This window comes from Neodiprion virginianus, chromosome 1, assembly GCF_021901495.1.
Source record: "Neodiprion virginianus isolate iyNeoVirg1 chromosome 1, iyNeoVirg1.1, whole genome shotgun sequence".
In the NCBI taxonomy this organism is placed as follows: domain Eukaryota; kingdom Metazoa; phylum Arthropoda; class Insecta; order Hymenoptera; family Diprionidae; genus Neodiprion; species Neodiprion virginianus.
Window position 1 is genome coordinate 3,966,276 of NC_060877.1, and position 24,531 is coordinate 3,990,806.

Below are 24,531 nucleotides of genomic sequence, written 5' to 3' on the forward strand. Positions count from 1 at the left end.
ACAAAGGTACAAAATAACGCACTGAACGAGCAACGTCCGCGCATCCGGTCCCGTGAAGCGAAATTCAAATGTGCTCTCTAAATTGCGGTGAATTGACAATTATTTTTATCACTGCTTTAGTCACGCGATAAGTTGGTTCAACGATCTCGTCAATAAAGCTCATTCGCGTGGCAGACCGGTACACTGTATGTTCAGTCGTAAAGCTCGGATATTTCTGACAAGAACCATGGTAGCTGTACAATAATGTACTCGCGAGGCGGAGAGAGCGCTTCTCAATAAACGAGGTCTAAAGTTTTAGGAGCCGGTGTCATTTCAGGGGTCTCAAAAGTTTCCTCGATAAAACGGTCGAAGACTTGCCGTGCAACGTCTATTAAACCGGACTGCAGCAAACGCGAGTCCATTGAAAGTGTATCAACTGAACTCTACATTCGATTTGGCTTGAGTTATGCCGAGCGGCGAGCTTCGGAGCCGAATTCTCACGAGAGACGTTTGAACCGAGATGGAAAAATCGGAGCCTGATTGCCAGGATCGGAAGACAAAACACCAGGAATCGGTTCTCCAGCTGAAAGTTCCTGCACTCGGTGGTTTAAATTTACGATGTCCAGTCGCCGCGTTTCCTCGGACCCACGTATCTCGACATGCAACGGAGCATGCCGGTCGATCTCGCCAATGACTCAGAGAGTCGAGCGTGGCCTCGGGGGAGGAAAAATGATTACAACGTCCGGAGAAACTGGAGGCTCGCCGGTGATGTGTATCATAACTGAAAGAGGACCGGGAAGGTAATAAAACGTAAGAATCAACCGGGAGAGCCCGTAATTCCATCACGTGTGGTAAGCACAGCTGGAAAGAGTGTTCGGTTCCCGGGAACGTACGACTTGCGTCGAGAATATCGTGCGCGAAAGGTGAAGCGGAAAAACGAGGCGAAGAAAGAAAGGAGGGTGGAGAAAATCGACGCCGTCGCCATCGCTCGGAGCTTTCCTCAAGTTCGTCCCTCCCGCGATCGAACACGGCGCAAGCTCCGGATTCACCAGCCCTCCAAAGGGTTCGAGTCTCGGCTAAACACCCCGAGCCGAGCTTTGATCCCGAGTAATCGTGGCTGCCGAAGACGGCGGAGAGTCGCGAGAAATCCGCATTTGCATTGGCCCGATATCACCTAGTTACTGGAAATTTGCGGCACGAGACAAGGTCGGAATGGAGAATGAGAAGTTTTTCCCTCGCCGCTTGTAGTCGCCGCCTATCAAGGGGTTGATTGGAAACTTCGACCCCCGCATGACCTTCGAGCATGGGAATCTCAAGATTTCGGGGACCGGATAAACGGCCAAGCTTACGCCCGGCTTATCCGCCGCTGCCGGGGCGCAAAAAGTCCCTTTGCATAAAGCGGGCTTGTATATATATGTAAGTCGCTATCTGCTCCCAGGCCAACCCTGCTAAATTGACTCCCAGCTATGCCGGCTGACACACGCGCAAAACTTCGAGTAATCCGACTTTTTCTCATCGTCGCGTCGCCATCTTTCCGCTGCACTTTGTGGCCTCGGTCATCCCCCGACTTTCTGCAAGCTGCAGGTGGTGCACGTTATTTTATACCTTGACCACGTGCATCCCGGGCCATCGATCCGTTTAAATAATTTTACCTCCCCCGTCACCGGGGATGATTTTATTCGCGAGTCGCTCCTAGCGATTCCTCGTTTCTCTCTCTCTCTCTCTCTCTTTCTTATTCCTCTTGTAAATTGGATTTTTTTTCTTTCTTCGACGGTGGATATCGGAGATTCGTAATTACTCATCGCGAAACCCGCACTTATAAGAATATTGCGAAAATAATTAAACGATTCTTCGACGAGAATTTCCAAACATCTCGGTACAATCAACTGGAAATAAATTAATTAATTGTAATTCTGATGCATGTTGCCGTTGTCTGCATGAGAAGAGCAACGATTATACAATAACGCGGAGCTAATATCGTGATGTAGCGTTACCAGTTGATATACGCCCCATATCGCACTACAATTTATATTACAGTTCTCGCATGTTCGTTGTATAGCCCCAACTTGATGTATAGGGGTTGAATTTACGTCCGCAACGTCGCAGCATCATATCGAACCAAAAGGTAAATTGCTCGTGCGTGAACGTCGCTTTTATCTCACTCTCTCTGTCTCTTGCTCTCTGTCCGTTCAGTTTGCTCTTTTACTTTCATCTTTATCTGACTATTTACTTTTTTCTGTTTTTTTTTTCTCTCTCTCTTTGCTGTAATAAACCCAGATACCGGCAGAATTTTCCTGCTCGGAATGAAGACCGGAGGGGAAAAGAATATTCACAGCGGCCAATTAAGGTAAATTAAAAGCACTGCGAGTACAGTAAGGAACATCCTTTGGAGGAGGTTCAAACGACTTTATCATTTTCACAAAGGACCTCAGACTGGCTAGTTCGTTATCCTCGAGAATAGGAGAAATTAAAATGAAATGAGTTAAAGGAATTGAAAAACAAATTTCGTAACAGAAACACCACGTTTTAGTCTCCTGTCGAATCGAGAAATTTCCATTTAACTTTGTTTATTCTCGTCGGGATAAACCGTATGCAGCTTTTCAACTCTTGTGCAAATTCTGAATAAATTTTACGTCGTTCGATGCTCGTTCCACATTTTTTTTTATTTTTTTTTTTTTTTTTTACAAGTATGTGCCAATATAACGCGTCTCGATCTTGGCAGCGCGGAGCAGTGATTCTCACGTTTGCATAAGGACGACTTCAATGGCCCTCAAAGGTTCTAAGGACCGGGGAAAAAAGCGAGTGGCAAAATTCGGGGGTCGGCGGAGGGGGAGGGGGAGGAGGGGATAAGAAGAGCCGAGCTTCCGCATCAGCAGAAATTCGAGACATCTTGTGAATCCGGGAAGGTGAAAGAGGGCTGTGAAGAGGTGAAGAACGAGGACGAAACGTCCCCAGTCGTATACAAGTTATTAAATACGTGATAACCGGGACGCCTGGAACCGTAAAAAAGTTTATCGTAAGAGTAAGAAAAAATTACGGGAAGATCCAGACGACTCGAGCCGGCCTTTGCGAACTGCAATAAACCTGCAAGAATGATTTTATACCGCGTGGCTTTGTATATTATGCATATAACGCGCTGAGCTGCCTTCGGTTTCGTTCGCCCCGCGTCGATACAATACCGCGCCACGTCTCGACCATAAACTGTATTGTTATTCCCGAGGAAAGTTGACGGGGATATTTTCTGTGTGCACAACCCCCCGCTTACAGCTGGAGTACTTGATGCTCGGGCAAACGCAGACACATATTTCCCTGTTTATATTCACTCGTAGACTGTGTTTTACTTCCAAACCATCGCGGCGAGGGTGCCTTACACACGCAATACAACAGCCTTCCCGACCCTTTGAAGAAACGTGCGATGCTCAAACACGTACTGGATGATTTTGGTCGTCTGTTGGACGAACTTATACTTGACGAATAGGGCTTGCGGTTCAATCGTTATTTTAAATCAGGTGTCCGGGATTCAAGACTCGGTATGGTAAAATACATGTGTACGTATACATGCGCCGCATAAGCTCTTGGAACAAGGTAGAATTTGAATAAATTACCGCGCCACGCAAGTTGGAGGAGATTAAATTCGCGACGAGGGGCTGCTGGTTGTTGCTGGGGTGAGTAATGAGCGGGTATTGTAAAAAGTTCGGAACGTGCGGCGGCTCGCGTCTTCTACGTATAAGGTATTCCTCGACGAATCCTCATCGGCGGAGGTTATTTTCCTTGTCTCAATTCCGACCGCACCGAACGATCGTCTCGGCGACCCGAAAAACCGCGCTCTCTTCAACCCTCCGACAGATAAATGCAAATTTTCGCGATCTCATTGAAAGTCGGGTGGACGAATCAGCTGCTTTCCGCCTCACGCATCCTCGCCTTTGAACCTCGCACGCAGGTCACGCGCATCCCTCAATTCTAACGAATTTTAAACATCGTATGCCGAACGTTGTCCTTCCACACGGGTGTGGCTGGCAAATCTGATAATATACAGCTATTTGGTTACCACTTTTACTGGTTAGATAACTCGGAGCTTTTCCAGCTGAAAATATTCCCGCCCAGTCGCGTTTGATACGCATTGAAGATCTGTATACACGAGAGAAGATACGTAAACAACGAAATTCTGTGAGAAAATTGTGAAGGTTGGGTAAATTGAATTCTACTTGAATTCAGACACGTCTGTATAAATAGTAACAACACAATCGGTAGTAGGTACTGTGATTAATGGCGTGTAGTTTTAGAATGGCGATGAAATACGTTCGAGGAAAATTTTTCAAAACATTGCGACGTCGTCCTTAGAAATAAATGTAAAGTGGTAAAAATGATTGTGAATGTACGAAATTAGGTTGCAAATTTACAAATTCGAAGTAGCAAGGTAAATTACTGTGTACATGTCTTAAACTCGCGATAAAAAAATTTGATTTTACTAAAATCAATAGAAAAAATCACAAAAAATTAATTTGAATTTACTACCTCGTTGCATTTGTGAATTGAATAAACAGTAAACGTACGGTGAATTTCCTTTTCCGTGTCCGAATAAAACTTTCAATACAGTACAGGAAGCTCCAATATACAGAAATTTTTAACAGTGCTGAATTACCAAATTCACGTAAGAAATATCCACGACATTTTCGTCGGAGGAAAAATGTTTCCCCTCAAGCATCGAGGCGTCGGGGTCCCGCATGCAAGGATATAAGCATCCTCAGAGGCGACGGGTTATTTCTCGTTTCGAATACCGGGCAATAGGCAGACACCCGCGGTACGTGCCGGGAAGGAGCTTGAGGAGGAGCTTGCGCCACGTGCGCGTTCGGCGCCGGCGCCGCAAGCTCCTCGAGCACGTGGCGAGTTTCGAAAGACTAGTAGTAGCCGTCGGTGCGCGTCGGCCGAGGCCGAAGGGTGGCGCCATAGGCAGTTGCTTCGGACGAGGAGAGAACAGTCGCGCGCCGGCCGCCGCCAGGACTAGATTCGCGTGTTCGTTGTTCGGTAAGTCGCTTCCTGCTTCTCTTGTTTTCCCAGAGTTGTTCGTGTAGTTTCGAGAGCTTGCGAGGCGCCGCGGCGTCGCGTTCCTCGATCGTCGTCTCTCTCCTCCCGCAAGCTCGATTGTCCGTTTCGAATATAAGTATCGAGGGGCTGAGAGAGCGGAAATATGCCTGTCGAACAGTTTCAGTGAGTTGTTATTTTTCGGTTTGTTTTTTCTTTTCTTTTTGTTTTTTTTTTTTTTTTCTCTCTTATTTTCTATTTTTCTTTCTTCGCTCTGCTTGTGTGTGGGAAAACCAATCAGGCTGTCCAATCGTCGACGGTTAGCCGGTGGATAATAATATTTTCACCCGTTGAACAACCGATGCGGGATAATTCTCGAGGGGACAACAACCGCCGACAACTGCGTAAGTATATCGATCGATTCAATATTCTGTATTATAATTCAAACTTTTAATTAATACGTGATATACTTTTACGATTTGCATAATAATCTGCGTACGATATTTAACGTTTAAGCACATATTTATTGTAACAAGTCACATGCCCTCAAAGGGCTAATAAATAGCGAGAGAGGCTTTGGCGGTGGATCGAATAAATTTACGATCCAAAACGTGAATAATTATATTTCATCCGAAAAGTCTAACTAAAGTTTATCCCTCGCACAGGCTCGACGTAACAACCCGGGTTGTAATGTGTATAGGTGAACAGGTAGGACACGGACATTACACGTGCGTCGCAAACGCGAGCATGGAATAATAAAGCCGGGATGGTTAAGGGAAGGTGGGGGGGGTGGGGGAGAAGGGGCAAATGGCGGGCGTATAAACAAGGTAAACACGAATACTGACTGCACGGGGCTTAGGCATGCCTGGGGAGCGTTTAAAAGATAAGGCCAACAATTTTCTTTCTATTCTTTTTACCTTTCCTCGTCCTCCCTCCTCCTCGACAGCCGTTTTTTTCTTGCTCGACCCCCTTCACTCCGTTCCCATAGTAGAGACAAGGCTTTGAGCCGCTTTGTAGCCGGGGAAAAACGTATATACATATATGTGTGTGTAACCGGCATCGCCGAGCCGCACCTAACAAAATCCCCAAACGGACGTAAAACTCTGCGACATCCAGCTCAATTTAACTGGAAGCATCGCCCCCGTTATGCCCCCGTCTCGCACCCACCCCTGAGCTTTATAATTTTCTCGAAGAAGAAATATAAAGCATCCCCTCCACCGCCGACGAGTTCTGTGCCTCACGCGTATGGCCATATCTTGCCGCCATTTTATCCCCTCCTTCTTTTCACCCTTCGGCTGATTTCATCACCTGACGTTACTAACCCAGTCAGAAAACTATCCAGGTATACTGGACCGAAAATTCCCGTCACTCGATTTTCTTCTCTCTGGATTTTCAAATTATCATCTTTTCCTTAGATAATTTAACTGTTACTTATTGCTCACTTGACATTCGATCGATCGATCAATCAATTAGGTAATCAATAGTCAGTGTAACCCACAAATAATGATATCGAGATCTATAATTATTATTCAGAACGTTCTTCCTTACAAATTAATGTTGACTTTTCTTTTCTTTTTTTTTTCTGTTTTTCTTTTTCCTAGCGTATCGTGAAATTACAGTATTTGCCCGAAGTTTCCACCGCGTATATTTGTTGACGCTCGCTTTCTCAAAACGCTATGTTTGTACGCGGTGAGCATTCGGAACGTTGAGATTCATATCAGGATTATTTATAGCGTACATTTGTTAGATAATTTCATTGTCTACGCGATGCATCCAGCATCCCTGCGCCCATGATTCTCTTGGCTGCTCGTATACCTGCATCACTTTTATTTTTCTGGGGGAGATTTTATCCTCCGAACAAATCAGGCTCTCCCTGCATCTCACAACCGAATAAACCGCTCTGATTATTCCAGTAAATTTTCGCCACAAACGGAACACGAGAGTTTTCTGCAAAATTTCCATATTTGCCTGTTTTTTCTCCCCTGTTAATTCTTTCTTATTTGCGGAGAAATTTTTTTCCCTTTTTTTTGTCTATCTGTGATAAGTTCAATCAAAAAAAAAAAGAGCATGATTTTCGTACATTATACGGGGATAAAAAAAAGCTGGAACGACGCACGGATGCCGGAATAAAAAAATCTGAAGAAGGTGTAAAAATGTTTCAAGGATTATCCCGATTACCGTTCGAGCTTTTCAGAAATCCAGTCAACGCCGTGACGTTTTCCGGTAAAATTTCCTCCGGTGGTAAAATCCGACCGCACAATAATTTCGTACAAGTTCTTGTCCGCTCGAGTCGAAGGACCGAAACCAAAGACCTGATGAAATTCCGTCCGCTGGATAAAAATGGCAGTTCCTTTTATATTTCCAGGCTGTTAACGTGCCTGAATGGGGCATGCCATGCCATAGAGGGTAAGCACACACGGGGACGGTTGGGAAACGGAGAGCGAATGGAAGATTCGCGCCGAGGCGCCAGTCGGTCTGCACGTTAGTCTCGCGCTATAGTTTCCATTGATCTGTCAATAGCCTGCACGGGATTTCGCGGGCTACGCGAGGCAAGCCACGTGCCTTATTTATTTCTCCCTCCGTATTCCGCGCCCCCGTTTCCAATACTTTGACGAATTTCCCCGGCGTAAAATGGCCGCCGTTGTTGATACACCGCGAAGGACGGTTGAATCCTCGCCGAGCTGATTCGAACCCCCTCTTCCGATCTAATTGCCAATATTTCGTCTCGTTTGATCGTCGAGTGCTGAACTAATATCTCGAAGAAATAAGAAATATGTAATTGGACGAGGATTGTTCGATTGAAAAGTCTGGGAACGCGAGAGATTTAATGTGAAAATTAGTTATACTTTTGTTCCATTATTTCTGTGCCGTTTAATTAACGGATAAATTCTGAGTACGATAGGCGATACCGACTTTAAGGATCTTCTCGGGAGGAAAGGGATCCCCACCCTAGCTGCGACATGCCAATGTCCTCGTATCGCCGATCCGTTCTCGCATCTCGTTTCACTTAGCCTTCGGCTTTGCAGGCGGGATAATCGAAGGGCCGAAGAAATGCACACGCATACAAACGCAGCTTTGAATTCGCCGATCGTAATCTCGAGATTTCGAAGCATTTCAATTACACTCAAGTGTATTACAATCACGTAGTGAGCCGGAGTTTCTTCTCCGATATTTTCCCGCCCACTATATTCTCGAAGGGTTCTTTTTTCCTCGACGTGTTTCGGTTTTCTTGCGTAAAACCGGCCGGCTTCCTCGCTATGAGTCTGCAAAAATTCGGTCTCCTAAAAAATCCTTAAAAATGGAGGAAAATCCTCTCTCCGTATGTCTTATCCAAAATATGGATACTTTGTATGCATAGAAATTACGCATCTACGAAAAAGTCTGATAAAAGTTGCAGGAAACTGCCAAATAATAAAATTTCCGATACGACAGCGAGACGTACGAAGCTGCGAATTTCTCGTCATTCTTTAATGTCGGCTGATATTTTTATTTTCTTTCTCCCTTACGCGAACGTTGAGAAAACTTTGGGAGAAGTTTTCTACTGTTTTTTTTTTTTTGTTTTTTTTGTTTTTTTGTTTTTTTTCCGCCACCTTCGTCTCCCTTCTCAGCAAATTTACTCTGCAGGCGACACTGCCGTGTGCCCTAAACTTTCCGAGAGTTCGGTAGGGAAAAGAAGAAGATGAAGGAGAAGGAGAAGGACGAAGGGAGCGCAGTGGAAGCCCGCGTGTCGGAAGTGCGTTGGCGCGTGTAAAGCTTAAGGATCAGGAGGCGAGCTTAGTAAGAGTCCTGGGGGTGTTTCTGCGGCTCGAAGCAAAGAACCGTTGGTTCGACTTTAAAGGACCTCGATGCCTCGGCATCCTTACCCCCTTCGACGCATACTTTATTCGACTAATTTGACTCGGGAAGTGAGGCTTCACCTCCCCGTCTCGCCGCGTCTCACTTGCCGAAGAAATTAATTCTACCCTTTCCACCAATTTAGCGAGTTCTGATTTCCTCACCAAGAAACACGGACAACCCATAGAACGCGTATCTTTACACCCTATGATCGTTCGTCTTAATTGAACAAGGGACAAACCGCAGGGGGCGGTCCAATTTCATGAGTAGGTATCTTGCAGTGAGAGGAGAAGCGACAAGATTTTAGTTTTTATCGTACATATTTTCTTTTTTTCTCGAGGATGTTTTCAACTTCTTACAGGAATAATTCTGGACAAAGTGTTTTTTTCTGTACATAGAGGCTAATTCCTATCCGAAGGGGGCTGCAGATTATAATTACTGTAAAATATTTTGATGAAACTAGGTGATTTTTTTTTTTTTTTTTTCTCAAACACGAAATCAGTTATTTCTGCAAAGAAAATTAGTCGGACGAGTGATTACAATACACACCGTTGTAATATTCAGGGACAAATGACTGATCTCTGGTGATATCTTTCGCAGGTTCCGAGAGAAGGAGCGAGTAGTGGAAGCGGAAGTGGTTTTAGGAAGGGCTGGCGAAGGGCTGGCGGAAGGCTGGCGGTCCGAGATGAGCGATGAAGGGGGGCCTGGGCTGCCTGCTAGCCTCCGTCTTCGTAGTTCACATCGTCAACGTGAACGGACTGCCACCGGTGGTGAAAATCGGTAAGCTTAACACCGGTTCGTTGAAGCGTTGCGTGGAGAACAATGTCTACCTACGGAACTTAAATTGGAGAAACAAAAGGAAAAGCAGCGCGATGAGACAAATTTTCCGTCGAACGAATGATTCGAATTTTATATTTTCAAACTACCTACCTTTTAATTTTCTCACGAATAAACGCGCCTACTGTTGAGCTTTGGAATCGTCAAGTACTTACGCGAGTTTTTAAAAACGATCTCGCTGTGTAAGCGCAAAGCTGTTGTCGAATCAGAGAGAAACTCGGGAAAGTTGTTGGAAAATAAAGGATCCTTGTCGGTTTACGATGGCAATAAACAAAGGGTTTCCCAGCATCTCAGCAGCACCGAAGCAGAAATGGATTTATTAATTTCCGCCGCTTAGCGTTCGTCGTTAGCCAAATGGTTCGGCCAGACTGCAGGAATTCCAACGGGGCAAAACCAAACTCGAGAAATTTCTTTGTCTTGGGTGCTTGCGTATCTGTATGTATGTGTATATTTATGTATAGACGTACATACATGTATATTTACGCTCCATTCTGTTCTGGCCCAAGATGCATGAATGATAAACACAGACCAAGGATATTTTGTTAAACGTAACATAAATAACAACGAAAAATGTGTCCGCGTTTTTTTCTTTCTCCGCAAGCGTTATACCCTCCACCATAACTCCGCGGCTCTGCGGGAAAGCACGGCTTGCGTTACCGCCAATATTTTCTAAAAATGTCACAATTCTGGGTTTTCGGTAGAAAACCGGACGTCCCGCAATTGCCGAGAGTTTCTCATTTTCCAGGATTATATACAGCAGGAAATAAATTGTTCCTCTTTTCAATTTTCGTATACCTTAAATCGATAAAAAATATATTCTCTTCCAGCAAACTTTCCCAGGGTAAAAACGACGTGTTTCGCGTTTTCCACGGAACACTTCACCCGCGTAGTAAACCTCAACGATTCCGAATCGAGCCGAGAGCTGCATTCGAATATCGCTGCAGATGTTGAAGTAAATTTGAATTTGAATAAAGTCCGTAACCATGCGGCGAAAGCTCGGAACGCCGGTTATTTTCCTGAGCAGCTAGGCATCGTCGAAGCCCGGAATCGCTACTCCATTATACATCCCTCTTCTCGCTCAACACGGCAATTGTGCATTGTCGGTGGGTCGCAGAATCGTCGCCCGGTAGCATCCTGCGAATTCGTCCACATCCGCGGAATTCAGACTCGGTATTTCGCTCCCTAGAGTTTCTCTCCGCGAACGACAAGTGGGTGCGAAATCCGTTTCGTCCCTGGGATTAACCGTGAAAACTGTGGGAAACCCGGACGTCCGCAGGTGTTGGATCTCCGGAGCGCAGATTCGGGGGATGCAAACAACGCGATCCGCGAAACAAATGGAGCCCCTCGCCTCCGTCAAACCGAGCTTCCCGCATCCCCGCTGCAAGCTCAAAGTCGTTCATCTCTTGCCTAGATTCCATGGCTCTTTTTTCTTTCCTTGTTCCTTGTCTAGATATGTTTTTTTTTCCCCCCTTCTTCTTTATCATTTCCTTTCCGTGGTTTTCTTGGGGTTTTTTACGCCTCTTGAGTATTTCTTCATCCCACCCTATCCCGTTTTTCTTGAAAATTTAGGGGCGGGTTACGTGTGCGCGACTCTATGCGGACGGAGAGAATGAGGGTAATTTCGGGAATAGTCATCTCGGTGAAAATTGCGAATGAGATGACGAATCACCGTGGCTGGAAAGGAGCTTTATTCAACGCTACTGCGGCCCTATTTACCCTCGAAGAAAGGAAAAATCCCTCCGACGTCTAACTTTTTCTGTGTAATTTTTTAAATCCGACGAGACACTCGCCGAGGTTCATTTGTCTAGCTAGAAAGGGATTTCGACCGGTTTTCAAACCGTTTTATAAGCCCGTGTCACCGCTCTGGATTATAGCGATATTTTTCACCTTTCACTTTATTTTATCTTCACTGAAAATGAGAGCGAACCCCCTTTTTCAATTTACTTTACATTTTTTAATTCGTATATTGCGAGAAGCAGCTGCAGGGAGGAAAATCTTCCGAGAATTATGTGAAATAATTACCAAGACCGTGATTGCCTTGGCAACAGCAGCAGCAACCGCGAAAGATTCTTTTTTTTTTCTTTTTTTTCTTTTTCTATCTCTTATACCCTCCACTGGAAATTATATTGACGTACGAGATTATAAAAGTTTTAAATTCCGGTAAAACTACCTGCTGCTAGTTGCAGCGGGAAACTCGAAAGTTATGGTTCGCTGTAACGGGTATATTAGTGTGTATAACGATCGAGGGAACGGTAGGTAATATTGTTGGAAAAAACTTTTTTAAACATTTTTTTTTTTCATTTTACAGTGTAACTTCCCTGCATGGCACCTTTACGCGTAACCTCGGGTTGACGCAACTTAAATTCAAATCACGCACAACTGCGTTTGACACTTATAAAACTTGCGTCGCAGCTCTCGCGTCAAATAAACGTCAATGTGTTGTTTTCATTTTCTTGTTTCTCTGCGGTAAGTAACTCAATCTTTGCTTCGCTTCGATTCACCGTTTTTTATATCAAAGAAAATTTAATAAGGACAAAACTATTTTTTTCGATAATAGGGTCTTTTCATCGAATTAGCCTTTTTTGGTTTTCAGAGTTGGTCACTTTCGGTATATTAATTTCTCAATATCAAGATTCATCCCCAATAATATTTCACTCTCACGCCCTATTTTTTATCAATGATTGCAATTCCAGGATCCCGATGTTACGATCGAGCGTTACTAATTTTCTTCACACATTTCTAAAGAGAATCAGTTAATAGATTCAATGCAAAGTAAGAAGGATCGTTTCTTCTTCTCTTTCACCTGAAACAATTTAAAGAAGAACACAAGGACCGTTATATCGACGAATCTGCAGCTAAGGCGTTTCTTCTTCCTTGGTCATTTGGCCCAGATTTGATAAAAGCCCCTTTCTCAATCACAGCCGTCAGGTTAAAGTAAATAGATGGTTCTAAAAGATATCGGACTTCAGCACCGGAAGAATTAAACTTTTCGCAACTCCTTTTCGTTGGTTTTCCGTAATCATCGTATTTTTCGGTGTCCTTCAACTCGCGTATAATCTTTCCGTGGAATTCTATTTTCAACGTCGCATTTCCGCACGATATTAGCTGCGTCGCGTGGACGGTATTTTAATCCCAAAATTTAGGGGTGAATTTGCACAGGGGTGTGGGGAAAAGTAAGGAGAAACCGGGGGGGGAACGAAGGCGAGCCTGAGATGATGGCCAATTGATAAAAAGTTGGACCGGACTTCGTCTCGCGCTTGCTTAGAAAAGTTTCGGTTACTTTATGACGTTCCCAAAGTTTACCCCGCCGCCACCGTCGCCCTGAGATAACTCGATATAACGGGGCGACGGAAGACAGCCGACAAAACAGCCCCCCGGCTCGACTTGACTTTACTCGACTCGGCTTTACTCGTCGAATATGGTTTATTGGATTACTATTTCTTGCCCCGTTTCTCCCGGGCGGGAATCGCTCGCCGTATCTCTACCCCTAATTGCAAATAGCGATGTACACGAGGTTTGTATACGGCGAACAGACGTCAATCGAGGCGCAATTTCAACCCCCGAAGTAAAGACGATGGAAAGAGAAACGAGGCGGGCGGTTAGACGAGAAAGAATTCCGCAAGCGTGATTTAGCAGGGAAATAAGATTGAAAGAATTCAGAAGCTGCGAAGCGAAATTCATTGAATTTTAATGAAAGCTTTCGCGTCAGTTTCAATTTATCATTGACGTTATATCGCGACAACTATGCGATGATAAATAATTCTGGCCATATTTTTATCTTATCTTATTTTAATTTTTTTTTTTTCTCCCGACTTCTCTGTATGTTTTTGGAACAAAGAACATCTCGCTGAGATAAAGCCTAACGATCCGTTGCTTTTCCTTTCTCCTCTCGTTTCCGCTCTCTCTAGCCATCAAAGTCTACTTTCCCAAGAATCTGCTACTTTGATCAGAGGTGATTGTCGGCGGTGGCTGTTCGTTTTTCTTTCATCGATAAAACGAGCCAAGATGGTGAAAATAAGAAAAGGAGCCACTCGCAAACGCTTATATATCGCATACAATGTACGACCACTAACCGGCCACTTCACTTTTTTGGCTGCTAACGTAGAATGCTTGATAGAACACAAAAAACTTTCCTCAGATTACCAGATTGTACGTCGCACGACGGAATATAGGGTTTCCATTGACCTGAATGCGATCGTATCAATTACATAACCTATGTATAATAAGCTGGTCCCAAAAATCGACTATAGTTTTCTTCAAAGTCACGTGTTCAATAGTTGTAACAAGAGGAAATCAGACACCTGTTATAATTTGAGCCCTTAATATTAATATTTAGTAGTTCCTGCGGGCAATTTTTCATTTTCCATTCAATTAATACGAGAAAATATTTTTTATTATTTTTGAATTTTGTATCTCAGTAACGAGGCAATTTATATAAACTTCCGATACATGTTTTCGTAGGCAATTTAATTCTCTACAAAAAAGGTATCTTATAATTTTTTGGCAACTAAACTCTGTCAAATGTTATTCAAGGTTAAATTTGAAATCATGTAATTAATTTTCAACGTAAGCAAATTTATTTTGTAATTGTTATAAGCAGTAATATGTAATATATGTTATTCCACTTTAAAAGCACCTATTTGAGCAAAAAGTGAAATAAAAAAAATAGAGGGTGACTTTTTTTGGACCAGTTTAGTGCATAATGTATGTATCTGAGTGAGAAAGGAAATTAGAAAAGAAAAGAAATTTCCCACCGAAAGAGAGATTATTATTACAAAATTTCTTTTTCCTCTTCTTCTCCTTCTTCCTCTTCTTTTTCCGTTCGGTTCCTTGATACATTTCCGACAGTTTGACGGGAGTAACTAGAAGTTTTCAAAACGACTTTCAGCCTGTGCACGAACCTTCACAAATTTTCTTTTTCCAAGTTTCAAATTGGCACGGCTCGAAGTTAAATTGAAAAACAAACTGAAGTGGTATCGAGATTTTCACGATTGCAGATCGAAACGTCATACACCCTCCGCAGGGATTGACAAATTGCTGAATTACCAAATTGGAAAACAGTATGAAAAAATTAAAAGCAACGTTACCCCGAATCTGCGAAATTGGAAAATTCCTCGATGCCGATGATCAAAAATATACACGCGTTGTGATTCGGTGAAAATAATTTACAGTTTGGCACGTGGACGTTGACCAGCTTCGCTCTTATCTGTGGCACCCTCTGTTGGGGCGTCGAGGGTCGTATCGGTCGAATCGGGAACCAGAACCTCGTTGTCGGTCATAATAGGGTAAAACGGTATTGAATAACGTTTTGCCGGAAGCTGCAGCGCCGAGCATCCCGCACTCGAACGGCCCTCTGGGTATGATTGATTGATCACGATGGGCCATTTGACCCCCGCATGCTGCACGTTCGGATGCATCGAGAGCTACCCATTTGCAGTTCAGCCCTGTTACTTGTCCCCGTGTAGATAATCACGCTGCGTGTCACACTGGCGCGATCATATTTTCGATAATCAATCACCGCACAGAATCGGCCGGTAAAATTTAGCTGCAGCAAATTTCTACTCGTCGTAATTCTCGCAAAGTAGTTCTGCACCGAAGTCTGTCAACTCGGTGTCCGAATAGATGGATCGTGGATTTAATCAAGCTGAAGTTGGTAACGTAAACGTAGCGAAGCCTGGGGTGGAAAAGAATCGTCATTATTGGGCAACTTAAAAATGACTTTCAACATGTTGACCTTTCAAAATTAAAGTATATTTTATTTCTAATAGTTTACTAAGTCTCCGACTCTCTCAAAGATGCGAATTAGCGATTTTTCGTACACATGCTTCGTTAGAGTAACGTTGCTAACTTCATTCTCATTAGATTTATAATATTCGGAACCAATTTCTGTCAGCAATTTAAAAACTTGCGAGCTTAAGTTACTCGAAAGGTGAATTTATCCGGCAGAACTTTGCGTTTACAAATTTTTCACAATTGTCATAGGAAGTAAAGTATCCGCGACAATTCTCCTCATCTGGTCTCGGTTTACTCGGTACGTAGAAATGGTATCGCCTCTCATGGAAGTCGAGGACAAGCTTTTACAGACGCGATAAACAGCGGTAAACGCGGAATGCATTCTCGCAAGGGGGAAGCTGCAGTGGATCGCTATTACCGCACAGTTACTGCTCGACGACCCGGCGTGTAACCTGCAGATGAACACTCCTATACCTTTTTCCAAGCACCCGTTGCACACCCTCTGAATTACCTCACGCTATGCATTTGTGATACTCGAATGGAACGGTGAAAAACTCACCGATTTAACCAATCCTGCACTGCGTCTCGCAATTGAATTTGATAAATAGTACACTTCTGGCGTTGATTTACCGAAACTTGTAAAAATTGTGGATCGTTTTGTTGCATTCCTGTTCGTGAATTGTCATCATCCGCAGAGGTTATTTCTGATCGTTGCGCGTATCAAACGGGGCCTAATTTGTCTCTTCTGAGATGGGACGCGAGTCTGAAAGTCTCGTAACGTGTAATTCCACCCCCCCGCCCGCCTGGCTGGTGACTTTATATACCGGAGGTTGATTTCATGTAGGACCGAATGTCGTGGCGAGTAGCATAAAAACGTCGTAAAAGTTGGAGAGAGAAAAAAAGGAAGCGAAGACTAACAGCGAACATCGCGCTATACTTGCTCATTTTTGCGTCAACACTCCCTTCTCTTCCCAATTTATTTCTTTCTTTCTCATCACCTTTCGGTTCGTGAGAAATTTACCTACTCGAGAAATTTGAGCTTTCAACGAATTCACGAGCTGAAGGCTTGACTTATATTCTCTATGCGAAGGACCTTGTGTTATACACTTGACTTTGAAATTGAGGTACTGAAAATAAATTTATCGAAAGTGCCGAACTCATGGACCGGGTATTTATTCCGTTTCGGGATTCCGGGCCGATTGGACACTTCCGGGGATTAATTTTCGCGCCAAGGAATAAATATCAACGTTTGTCGAGGTTATCGGCACCCGTAACTCAGCAGAAGTCGCGCGTTATCCTTTTCTGCAGCACTTCGAACATCCCCCGGGATTCACCCTCATCTCGAATCCTTATCTCTCTCGAATCCTCGAGTCCGAGTTGCATTCTCCGACCGCGTTGACCTCCTCGGTCACTTTATTGCTTTCGATTTTGCATACAAAACTTGTCCTATATACGAACCTGATTTATACAAATGCGTAATTCTTCATACTCGATGCATCACGTGCTTTCTATTGCATTCCGATTTTACACAAGATCCGAAAAAAAGAAATCTTACCTACGAACAGAATTGGAGGATCGAATAGACGCCGCATTGTTTCGGTCGATGAAAAGTTTCATGAAGCTGAATTAGCTGACTTGCTGACCGCTTTCCAATGAAGAATCCGGGTGAACAAAAATGTTTATTTCTCTTTATTGGTGTTTTCTTCCATTGGTTTTTTGCAACCAGCTGGTATCGTCGTCGGTCTAAATTCCATTTGCTAATTACACTTTGTGAATATCGTTGGCTCTTGCCAAAAAAAAAAAAAAATCACGAGTCTTTCAATCTGCGAAAAACGTTCAAGAGTCTTTCTTCGGAGTATTTCAACTTACTTTAATACTAGTGTTTTTTTGTTTTGAAACGGACTTTGTTAACTTCATTCCGGCACGTCTGAACGAGTAGTTTTTCATGCTTTTTTATAATAGAGCAGGGATTATACCCACGACGAGGACGCGCTTGCAGTGCCCAATCTGCAGGACGCACGGCGCCGAGTCGCTGTTTGTGTTAAAAGTTTGGTGACGTCGGCACGTAGAATAGTAGATATGCTATTAGAAGACTGTATGCTTGCGTGAGAGAGTATACATATATTTTCATAGTTCAGTACGAGAGCGATGATCCCCCTCTGAAATATATCTCCTTCATTTTTCTTACTCTTCAGTCATTTCTCCTTTCTTCCATTACTCTGACACCCCCCCCCCCCCCCCCCTTCCGCGAGATAGTCGTTTTACCCAACATACTCGATTTGTCAATTTCCCTTTTTTCGAAGACTGCAGAGATTTCAGTTACTGAAATACAGAGCGATGTCGGAATCACTAAACACGATACATTCACGAGGATTAAAATATTCACCGATCGAAGGAAAACGAATTTCAAAAGCTCAAGAGCTTGCGGAAATGACTTGATTGGAATCGCTCTATTTTCACGGAAAAAAAAGAGCACAACGCGGACGTAAAGACCAAGCGATTTCGATCTATGTACTATTTATTTGCCGCAAGCTCGCAAGCATCTCAAGACTCAATTTCTTCCTCAATCGCAATCACGTCTTAGACAACTTAATATCAAATGCGTGCTGAATTGTTCCAACAACAAATTCATTCTGAAATCATTTCGCAGAGAGCGACGATGAGACGACGTCTCTCCGTCGATATCCGGGACAGCTGGATGCAATCTTCACAGAGTGTTGAACCTCGGTTTTAACGCGTTAAAACGACGGCACTGATCACCATTGTCAAACGGTGCGACAACTGGCTCGGCACTCGGTCAACTGTGTGGCATAAAGAGCCACCCTTCCGCCGCTCTCGAGGCCGGTGCTTTAAAACGACTTTCAAGTCCGGACGAGCTTTCGCCGTTCCGCTTCTTTGTCTGCGTTGTGGCGAGCCGCTGATCCTTCAAAGGATTCTCGAGATTTCCTTAGAGTACTTAAGCCGAGTCAAGCGAGGCGGTATCCTTCTCGTCTGAACGACGTGTAGGTCCGAAATCCCGGTGAAGGTTAAAGCGAATTTAAGTCAGGCACACTTCGTATTTCGACCCACAGCTTTCGCCGCTGACAATGATGATAAACACGGGACTGCGGTGATGCAAAAATTTTTCACACACCTCTTCAAGGACACTCCATAAAGTCACGGTTTCTCTCGTAGACGAAAGGTTGTTCCGTCTTGTTCACCGGCGATAACTGCCCTCCAAACCATCCGCGTGGTCCGTGTCACGATACCGGAGCGTTACTTGTACAAGGCTCGAGCCATCCGCCGGGATGCAGCGTTCAGCGTGTAGCCACATCCTGCAGGAGTACATCCTAGTCTACCGCTAACGGGCAATGTCCTGAATTACCTGGCGGCCATCCAGGGCGATCACGGAGGGCCAAAAAGCACGCGATTCATCTTCCGTCACGATGTTTTTACTCCCCACTTCCATACGCTGTCTTTTGTGTATCCCGAACCGCTTCCAGGAGGTTATACGGCGGAATAAAGGATGGCTCTGAGGGTATTGGATGGATGGAATTTATTCCACATGACGATTCATTGCCGATACACGAATGACTAAGGAATTTAAGGCGATAGTTCGATGCACAAGGGGGAGGAAACTGTAGTCTTCAAATTAAACGTGAACCTGACGCGAATTTATCACAATTATTTGTTTCAGCTAGATTTCAAATTACCTCCTCAAAGGAAGCCGATCTTCGAAACAAATAAATAACACGTGCCTACTACAAGAAAATTGGAATACAGTCGGCAGTAATCGCTCGCTTCTTCCGACTCCGTGCTTTATTCGACGGTTTCCTTTCTACACCGAGCGGCATTACGTAATACGACCGGCAAATAAAATGTCCGATTAACGCTGGGGAATCAATCCACCAACAGCGCACTGTACGTACCATTATAACCATACTTACACGCGTCAGGGTCACAATGCGACGTACCTACAAGGGAAATTCGCGTTGTAACGAGCGACACCGACGGTAAAAAGTCCGTTATACGTAAAGCAAACGAACGGCATCAACGTACATCGCGATAACACCTTACACACCTGCCTATATTTCGCTTAGGTATAATTCACAGGTACAGTACGCAGAGGCGAATCGCGTGAAATATTTAGCCGGGACGAGTCAATAGTTGGAAATCCGACGGGTGGGTCCAGGGACAGCCGATGAAGCCCCGAAGTGTAATCGCATTACAACCCTCGTCGTCTATCCATCCTCGACACACTCGTCTTTGCTATGCGTATACGATCCCACTCGCACGTTCGTTCACCTACACAACCGTCGACGTGTTCAACGATACCAAGATACGGTATCGAGGGAGACGTGCCACCCCCTCCTCCCCCCCCCCCCCCCTTTACCCACCGCTGCTTTCAAATTTTCAAGTACGACAGTGCGATTGCCTGTGTTCGACCTTCGTTGCTCGAAAAGCCTTTCGACCACTTTTCATTAGTCCTTGGTTCCCTGATTTAGTTTAAAAAATATGCTTCTATGTTTCGTTTATTTTTTACGTTTTGATGAAAACTTTTTCGGACGCTTGGTGATTTTCGTTTTGAATTTATACGTGTGTACTTTTCGTGGAATATGGGACGACAATGGAGCTGATCTCGTTTTTATCGTTTATTGAGCGTGGCTCGCGAGGCAGATTTACGGGGTGCAAAAGCTCCGGAAAAAGGAAGGAGAAAAACCGGAAAATGAGTATATCCCGAAAATCAGGCGGGGATAGATGCTACTGAGTTAATGCCGCGGAAGGGCTGCAGGAATCATTTGTTATCGTCAGAGGTCCACTTATTTTCGAGATAATGGTCTCGGGCTGCACGAGGTGGTAAATGTGCGAGCTTTTACGATCACGTGTATGCCGATCTAATCCCAAATGTTGCGCAAGCAGTTCGATACTGTATACGGTGCACGAAAACGTCGAGCTTATAGCGATAAACGCTCGGCGAACATCGTAAAACGGTTAATTAACCCCGATCGGGTCGATGGCGATCGAAAAAAAAAAAAAAAATGCCACCCGAAAGCCGAAATCCTGGAAAGTCAAAGAAATTTGGCTGAAAAAATACCCGACTACGAAATTTTTCAACGAATTTCCGAATTCACGATCGATTTTGGCTGCAAAATATTAGGGCTGAAAATTGAATTTCGATACTGAAAAGGCAGACGGCGAACTCGCAGCCTCGGTACCGTAATTGCGACCAGACGCCAAAAGCCCGAACCTCGGGTTAATAATCGAGTATCGTCGATTAAATTTCCGACTAGGAAACCCGGCGTCCGGTTTGCCGGGAGAAAATGGGGCGAATCGCGTACGAGCGGCAGATTGCCGATATGGTTATGGGCGGTGTGTTGGTACTGCCTGTTTGGCGGAAATAAAAATTGCCATAGAAGCCGAAGTGACCGACACCCGGCAATAAACGCGCCCCTCGGCCGCAAAAAACGTCGAGCAACGTCGAACGACGAGTAAATAAATCGTCGAAGGAACCGCCTGTCAAGGGATTTATGTCGGGTTGAAATCAATTCTTCTAGTTTACCGTAAATCCGGAAGTTTGACACTCGTATAAGTATGGAGAGTCCGAGGTAATTGACCTGAAAATTTTTCGATATAATTTTTCCTTTTATCAGCTGCATCAAGCGTCGCGAAAAGTGAAAGGTGAAACATGGTCAACGGCGTTCCTCCAGGTCTGCCTGACTGTGAGTATCCTTGTTTCCCGGAGGAGCAATAAAATCCAATTACCTTTTAGTACTGGCGCTGCGAGCGCTGATATTTCTACACGGCGATATTGTTCGACCGCTTGGTGTTTCTCCTCCAGAGAAATTCGTTTGAAATTGTGTAAGAGCGAGTAGATACTCCTATGGAATTCGTATATACGTGTATATATGTATACATAGTACATTCCCTCTCTGAATTTCACTCAAATTAGCGCCAATGCGATAGTCCTGAAGAGAGATCACCATTCGAAATGGTTGCCGATCGTACGTTTGATACGAGTACGAAACAGTTTACAATTTCACTAAAGTTCTCCCGTCCGATTACCGCCTTTTTTATCATCACTTGACGGAGATTGGAACGAACGAGAGACGACCGATCTGTCAAGTACGTAGAAAAAACTGTGACGGATCAAAATGACGAGCCCCTGAAAACCCGGGGCGAAGCCTCGGCGGATTTGTATTCGCGAAACACAACTCGTGGGTAGTGAAGTTACAGCCGATAATCAGGCAATCGAACTTGATCCTCCACCACGGTTGCCGTATCAGACAGACTCAGACCGGCGCTAGTCGGGCGCAAAAAACTTTCATACCTTATCCCGTATTCATGGGAACCACAACGAGCTAAACTCTCCCTCTCTCCCTATTTCCACACGCGGCTGACGCAACCCCGAACCGACCCCCGATCCAGCTTCGCTAGGGTGTTGATCCAGAAATACTCCGGGAGCCACAGTAGAACCCATATTGCTCTGGTTATTGAGATATTATCGAGTTGTTCCCCTGGGGTATAAATTCGCCCCGGATATCACCGTCGCGACGGGGACAAATTTCCCCACGAATCATAATCCACCCCAGAATTCTTCATATTCGTCACCAGCTTCCAAGTCAAAATACGTTGAGACCATGGAAAAGGAATCTTAGTTTTAAACAATTATTCGAGCTCATGTTTGAGGCGTGAAAAAACGCGTAAGGACCTAAACTTGGGGCACACGAAACATTTCGAGGCATTGTGAATACGTAAAGAAACTACGTCGATGAATACCCTGTATTACACACGCGTGTCTCAAGCATAATCGGCGACGGCTTTGAGGATTTGCTTGACCTGGATTTAACCTCTGGATAAGTAGGATGGGCTACAATGGTTACCCTAATTCCATGGATGACCCTATTTCCTACCGACACTGTACCCGTAATTCGGGAAATTGTCACAGCTCGCACCCTCGAGTTATGCGGTCGGTACGGGGTGGAAAATTTTCGGTTGGCACCAGTCCTCGATACCGGCGATGGTCAAGCGGTCAGTGACCGCCAACTAGCCAAATTAATTTTAATAACAATGCCTCATTACGTCCGGCTGTATAATACTCGAGCTACAAACAACGCGAGCACAATCTATTAATTAGCTCCCCAAACCCGCTTGGAAATAACCGAAAATTGAGGAAGTGTAGTCGGCAGTATTTGACGATGAAACGGGACGAAATCCATCGCGTGAACCAAAAATTTTGCTTTCAAATCGATCGAGCACTTAACCAAATATTAAAATTAAATCTATTTAAATCTGTAATTTATATACGGATAGATGAGATTGCATTAAGAAAAAATTTGTACACGGCTGGATGTATTCGTTTTTTCCATTCTTCCGAAAAATACGATCGCCTGGTGAAAAAGCAGCGGGGTGACAGTGACGAAGGTAGGAGCGATGAAATTCCATCCTCCGGGTCTTTCTTTCAATCTCGATCAGGGTTAGGAACAAGTTAATGTCGGTTTCTGCAACCAGTTGCTCGAAGCGCGGCGGTCGGGCAAAAAGTACCAAAAACCTTCGCCGCTTTATCCTTTTTCCCAGCTTCTTTGGCCCCGCTAAAACAGAGTGTCACATTATCGCCCCTCGTCCGTCACTTCAACGCTACACATATATCTATATCACGCGAACACGAGGTATGTTCTCGGTGAACTATTGGCTTCCTAAGATTTATCTCAAATTTAACCGTAATCTTGTTACACCCGGTTTGCTCGCGTCGTTCTTGGCACATTATTCACTTACCGAACCGAGGCGTTCGATCAACCGGAATTCAGTCTATCCGTTCAAACTTTCCCGTATGCAGAGATACGTACTGCTGTGAAATTATCGGTAATGCTAGCCGACGCGACGTTGATTCGATTCACTTTAAGGATGATCTCCCGCCGAAGCGTAGAAAACCGATTTCTTTCTCCTCTAGCCAGAGGGGAAAATTTTTATAGACTTCTCTAGATGAAAACTATGTTGGGGAAAATCAGATGCAAATTCAATATCGGAGCTTGAACGCGATTTCGATAAAGGGTAACATTTTTCCAGCACAAATCAAGCCTGTTCACTTATTCAAGATAGTTTTTTAACCTCCTTTGTGTTAATTTTTTAACATGCAAATGCATTTCATCCGTGTCGGATCGACGTCTGATGGTATATTGTGGGTACATATTTACCCTTAAATAACTTCGCCTACTCTCCGGAGAAAAAGCGCGAATGGAAAGAATTAAAATAAAATTATTACAAAAATGAAAGCAGTGGATTGACTATCGCTGAATTTCAGCTATTAATTGCAGAACTAATTAGATTCGTTATTATTACCGTCACCCTTTTCATTGTTATACGTTGGCGGATAAACTTGCCCGCCGGATGCAAAAGGGACGATGTGAAATTACGGTCGCAACAATCCTATGCGGATTCAGCGCAGGGCTTACACTCCGTGTAACGATAAGCCGGGTCAACAAGCTATTCCGTACTTATTATTAGCCATGGTCGTACGTCGCATTTTCATCCCGCCCTTACGAGGCATTGCGAACCTAAACAGCGGCTCACGCACCTACGTGAAGTTAGCCCCCCATTTTGAGAAATCGGAATTTTCGAAAATTGTTCCAGATTGTTCTAAGTTTGTTCTACATTGTTCCAAAACTTAATATTGATAACTCGTGTAACACATTTGAAAAATGCTAAAAACCGTTTTTTGACCGAGCCCCCCACTTTTGAAAAATCAAACTTTTTTTTGTTGTTCTGGTTTGTTCTAGTTGTTCTAAACGATGTTCCAAAACAGTGAAGTCGTAAGTTCAATAGCGGGCCCACCAAAAGGGAAAAAGAATTTTTGAGTAGCCCCCCACTTTTTGAGAATCCAACTTTTTTCGATTGTTCCAGGTTGTTCTCGTTGTACTGAACATTGTTCCAAAACGGTCGAGTCGTAAGTTCAATAGCGGGCCCACCAAAAGGGAAAAAGAATTTTTGACTAGCCCCCCACTTTTTGAGAATCCAACTTTTTTCGATTGTTCCAGGTTGTTCTCGTTGTACTGAACATTGTTCCAAAACGGTCGAGTCGTAAGTTCAATAGCGGGCTTACCAAAAGGGAAAAAGAATTTTTGAGTAGCCCCCCACTTTTTGAGAATCCAA

At 44.2% G+C, this 24,531-nt stretch overlaps 1 protein-coding gene across 2 annotated transcripts in view; it reads left to right on the top strand.

Annotated features, from left to right (window-relative positions):
* Positions 1 to 4,913: 4,913 nt before the first annotated feature.
* Positions 4,914 to 24,531, top strand: part of LOC124310189 (glutamate receptor ionotropic, kainate 2-like) — a 65,703-nt gene continuing 46,085 nt past the window's right edge. For both annotated transcript variants that reach the window (XM_046773982.1, XM_046773981.1), the window contains exons 1-3: positions 4,914 to 5,187; positions 5,303 to 5,405; positions 9,436 to 9,615. In XM_046773982.1, the coding sequence (XP_046629938.1) occupies positions 9,528 to 9,615 (88 nt within the window). In that variant the 5' untranslated portion in view covers positions 4,914 to 5,187; positions 5,303 to 5,405; positions 9,436 to 9,527. The remainder of the gene's footprint in view (positions 5,188 to 5,302; positions 5,406 to 9,435; positions 9,616 to 24,531) is intronic.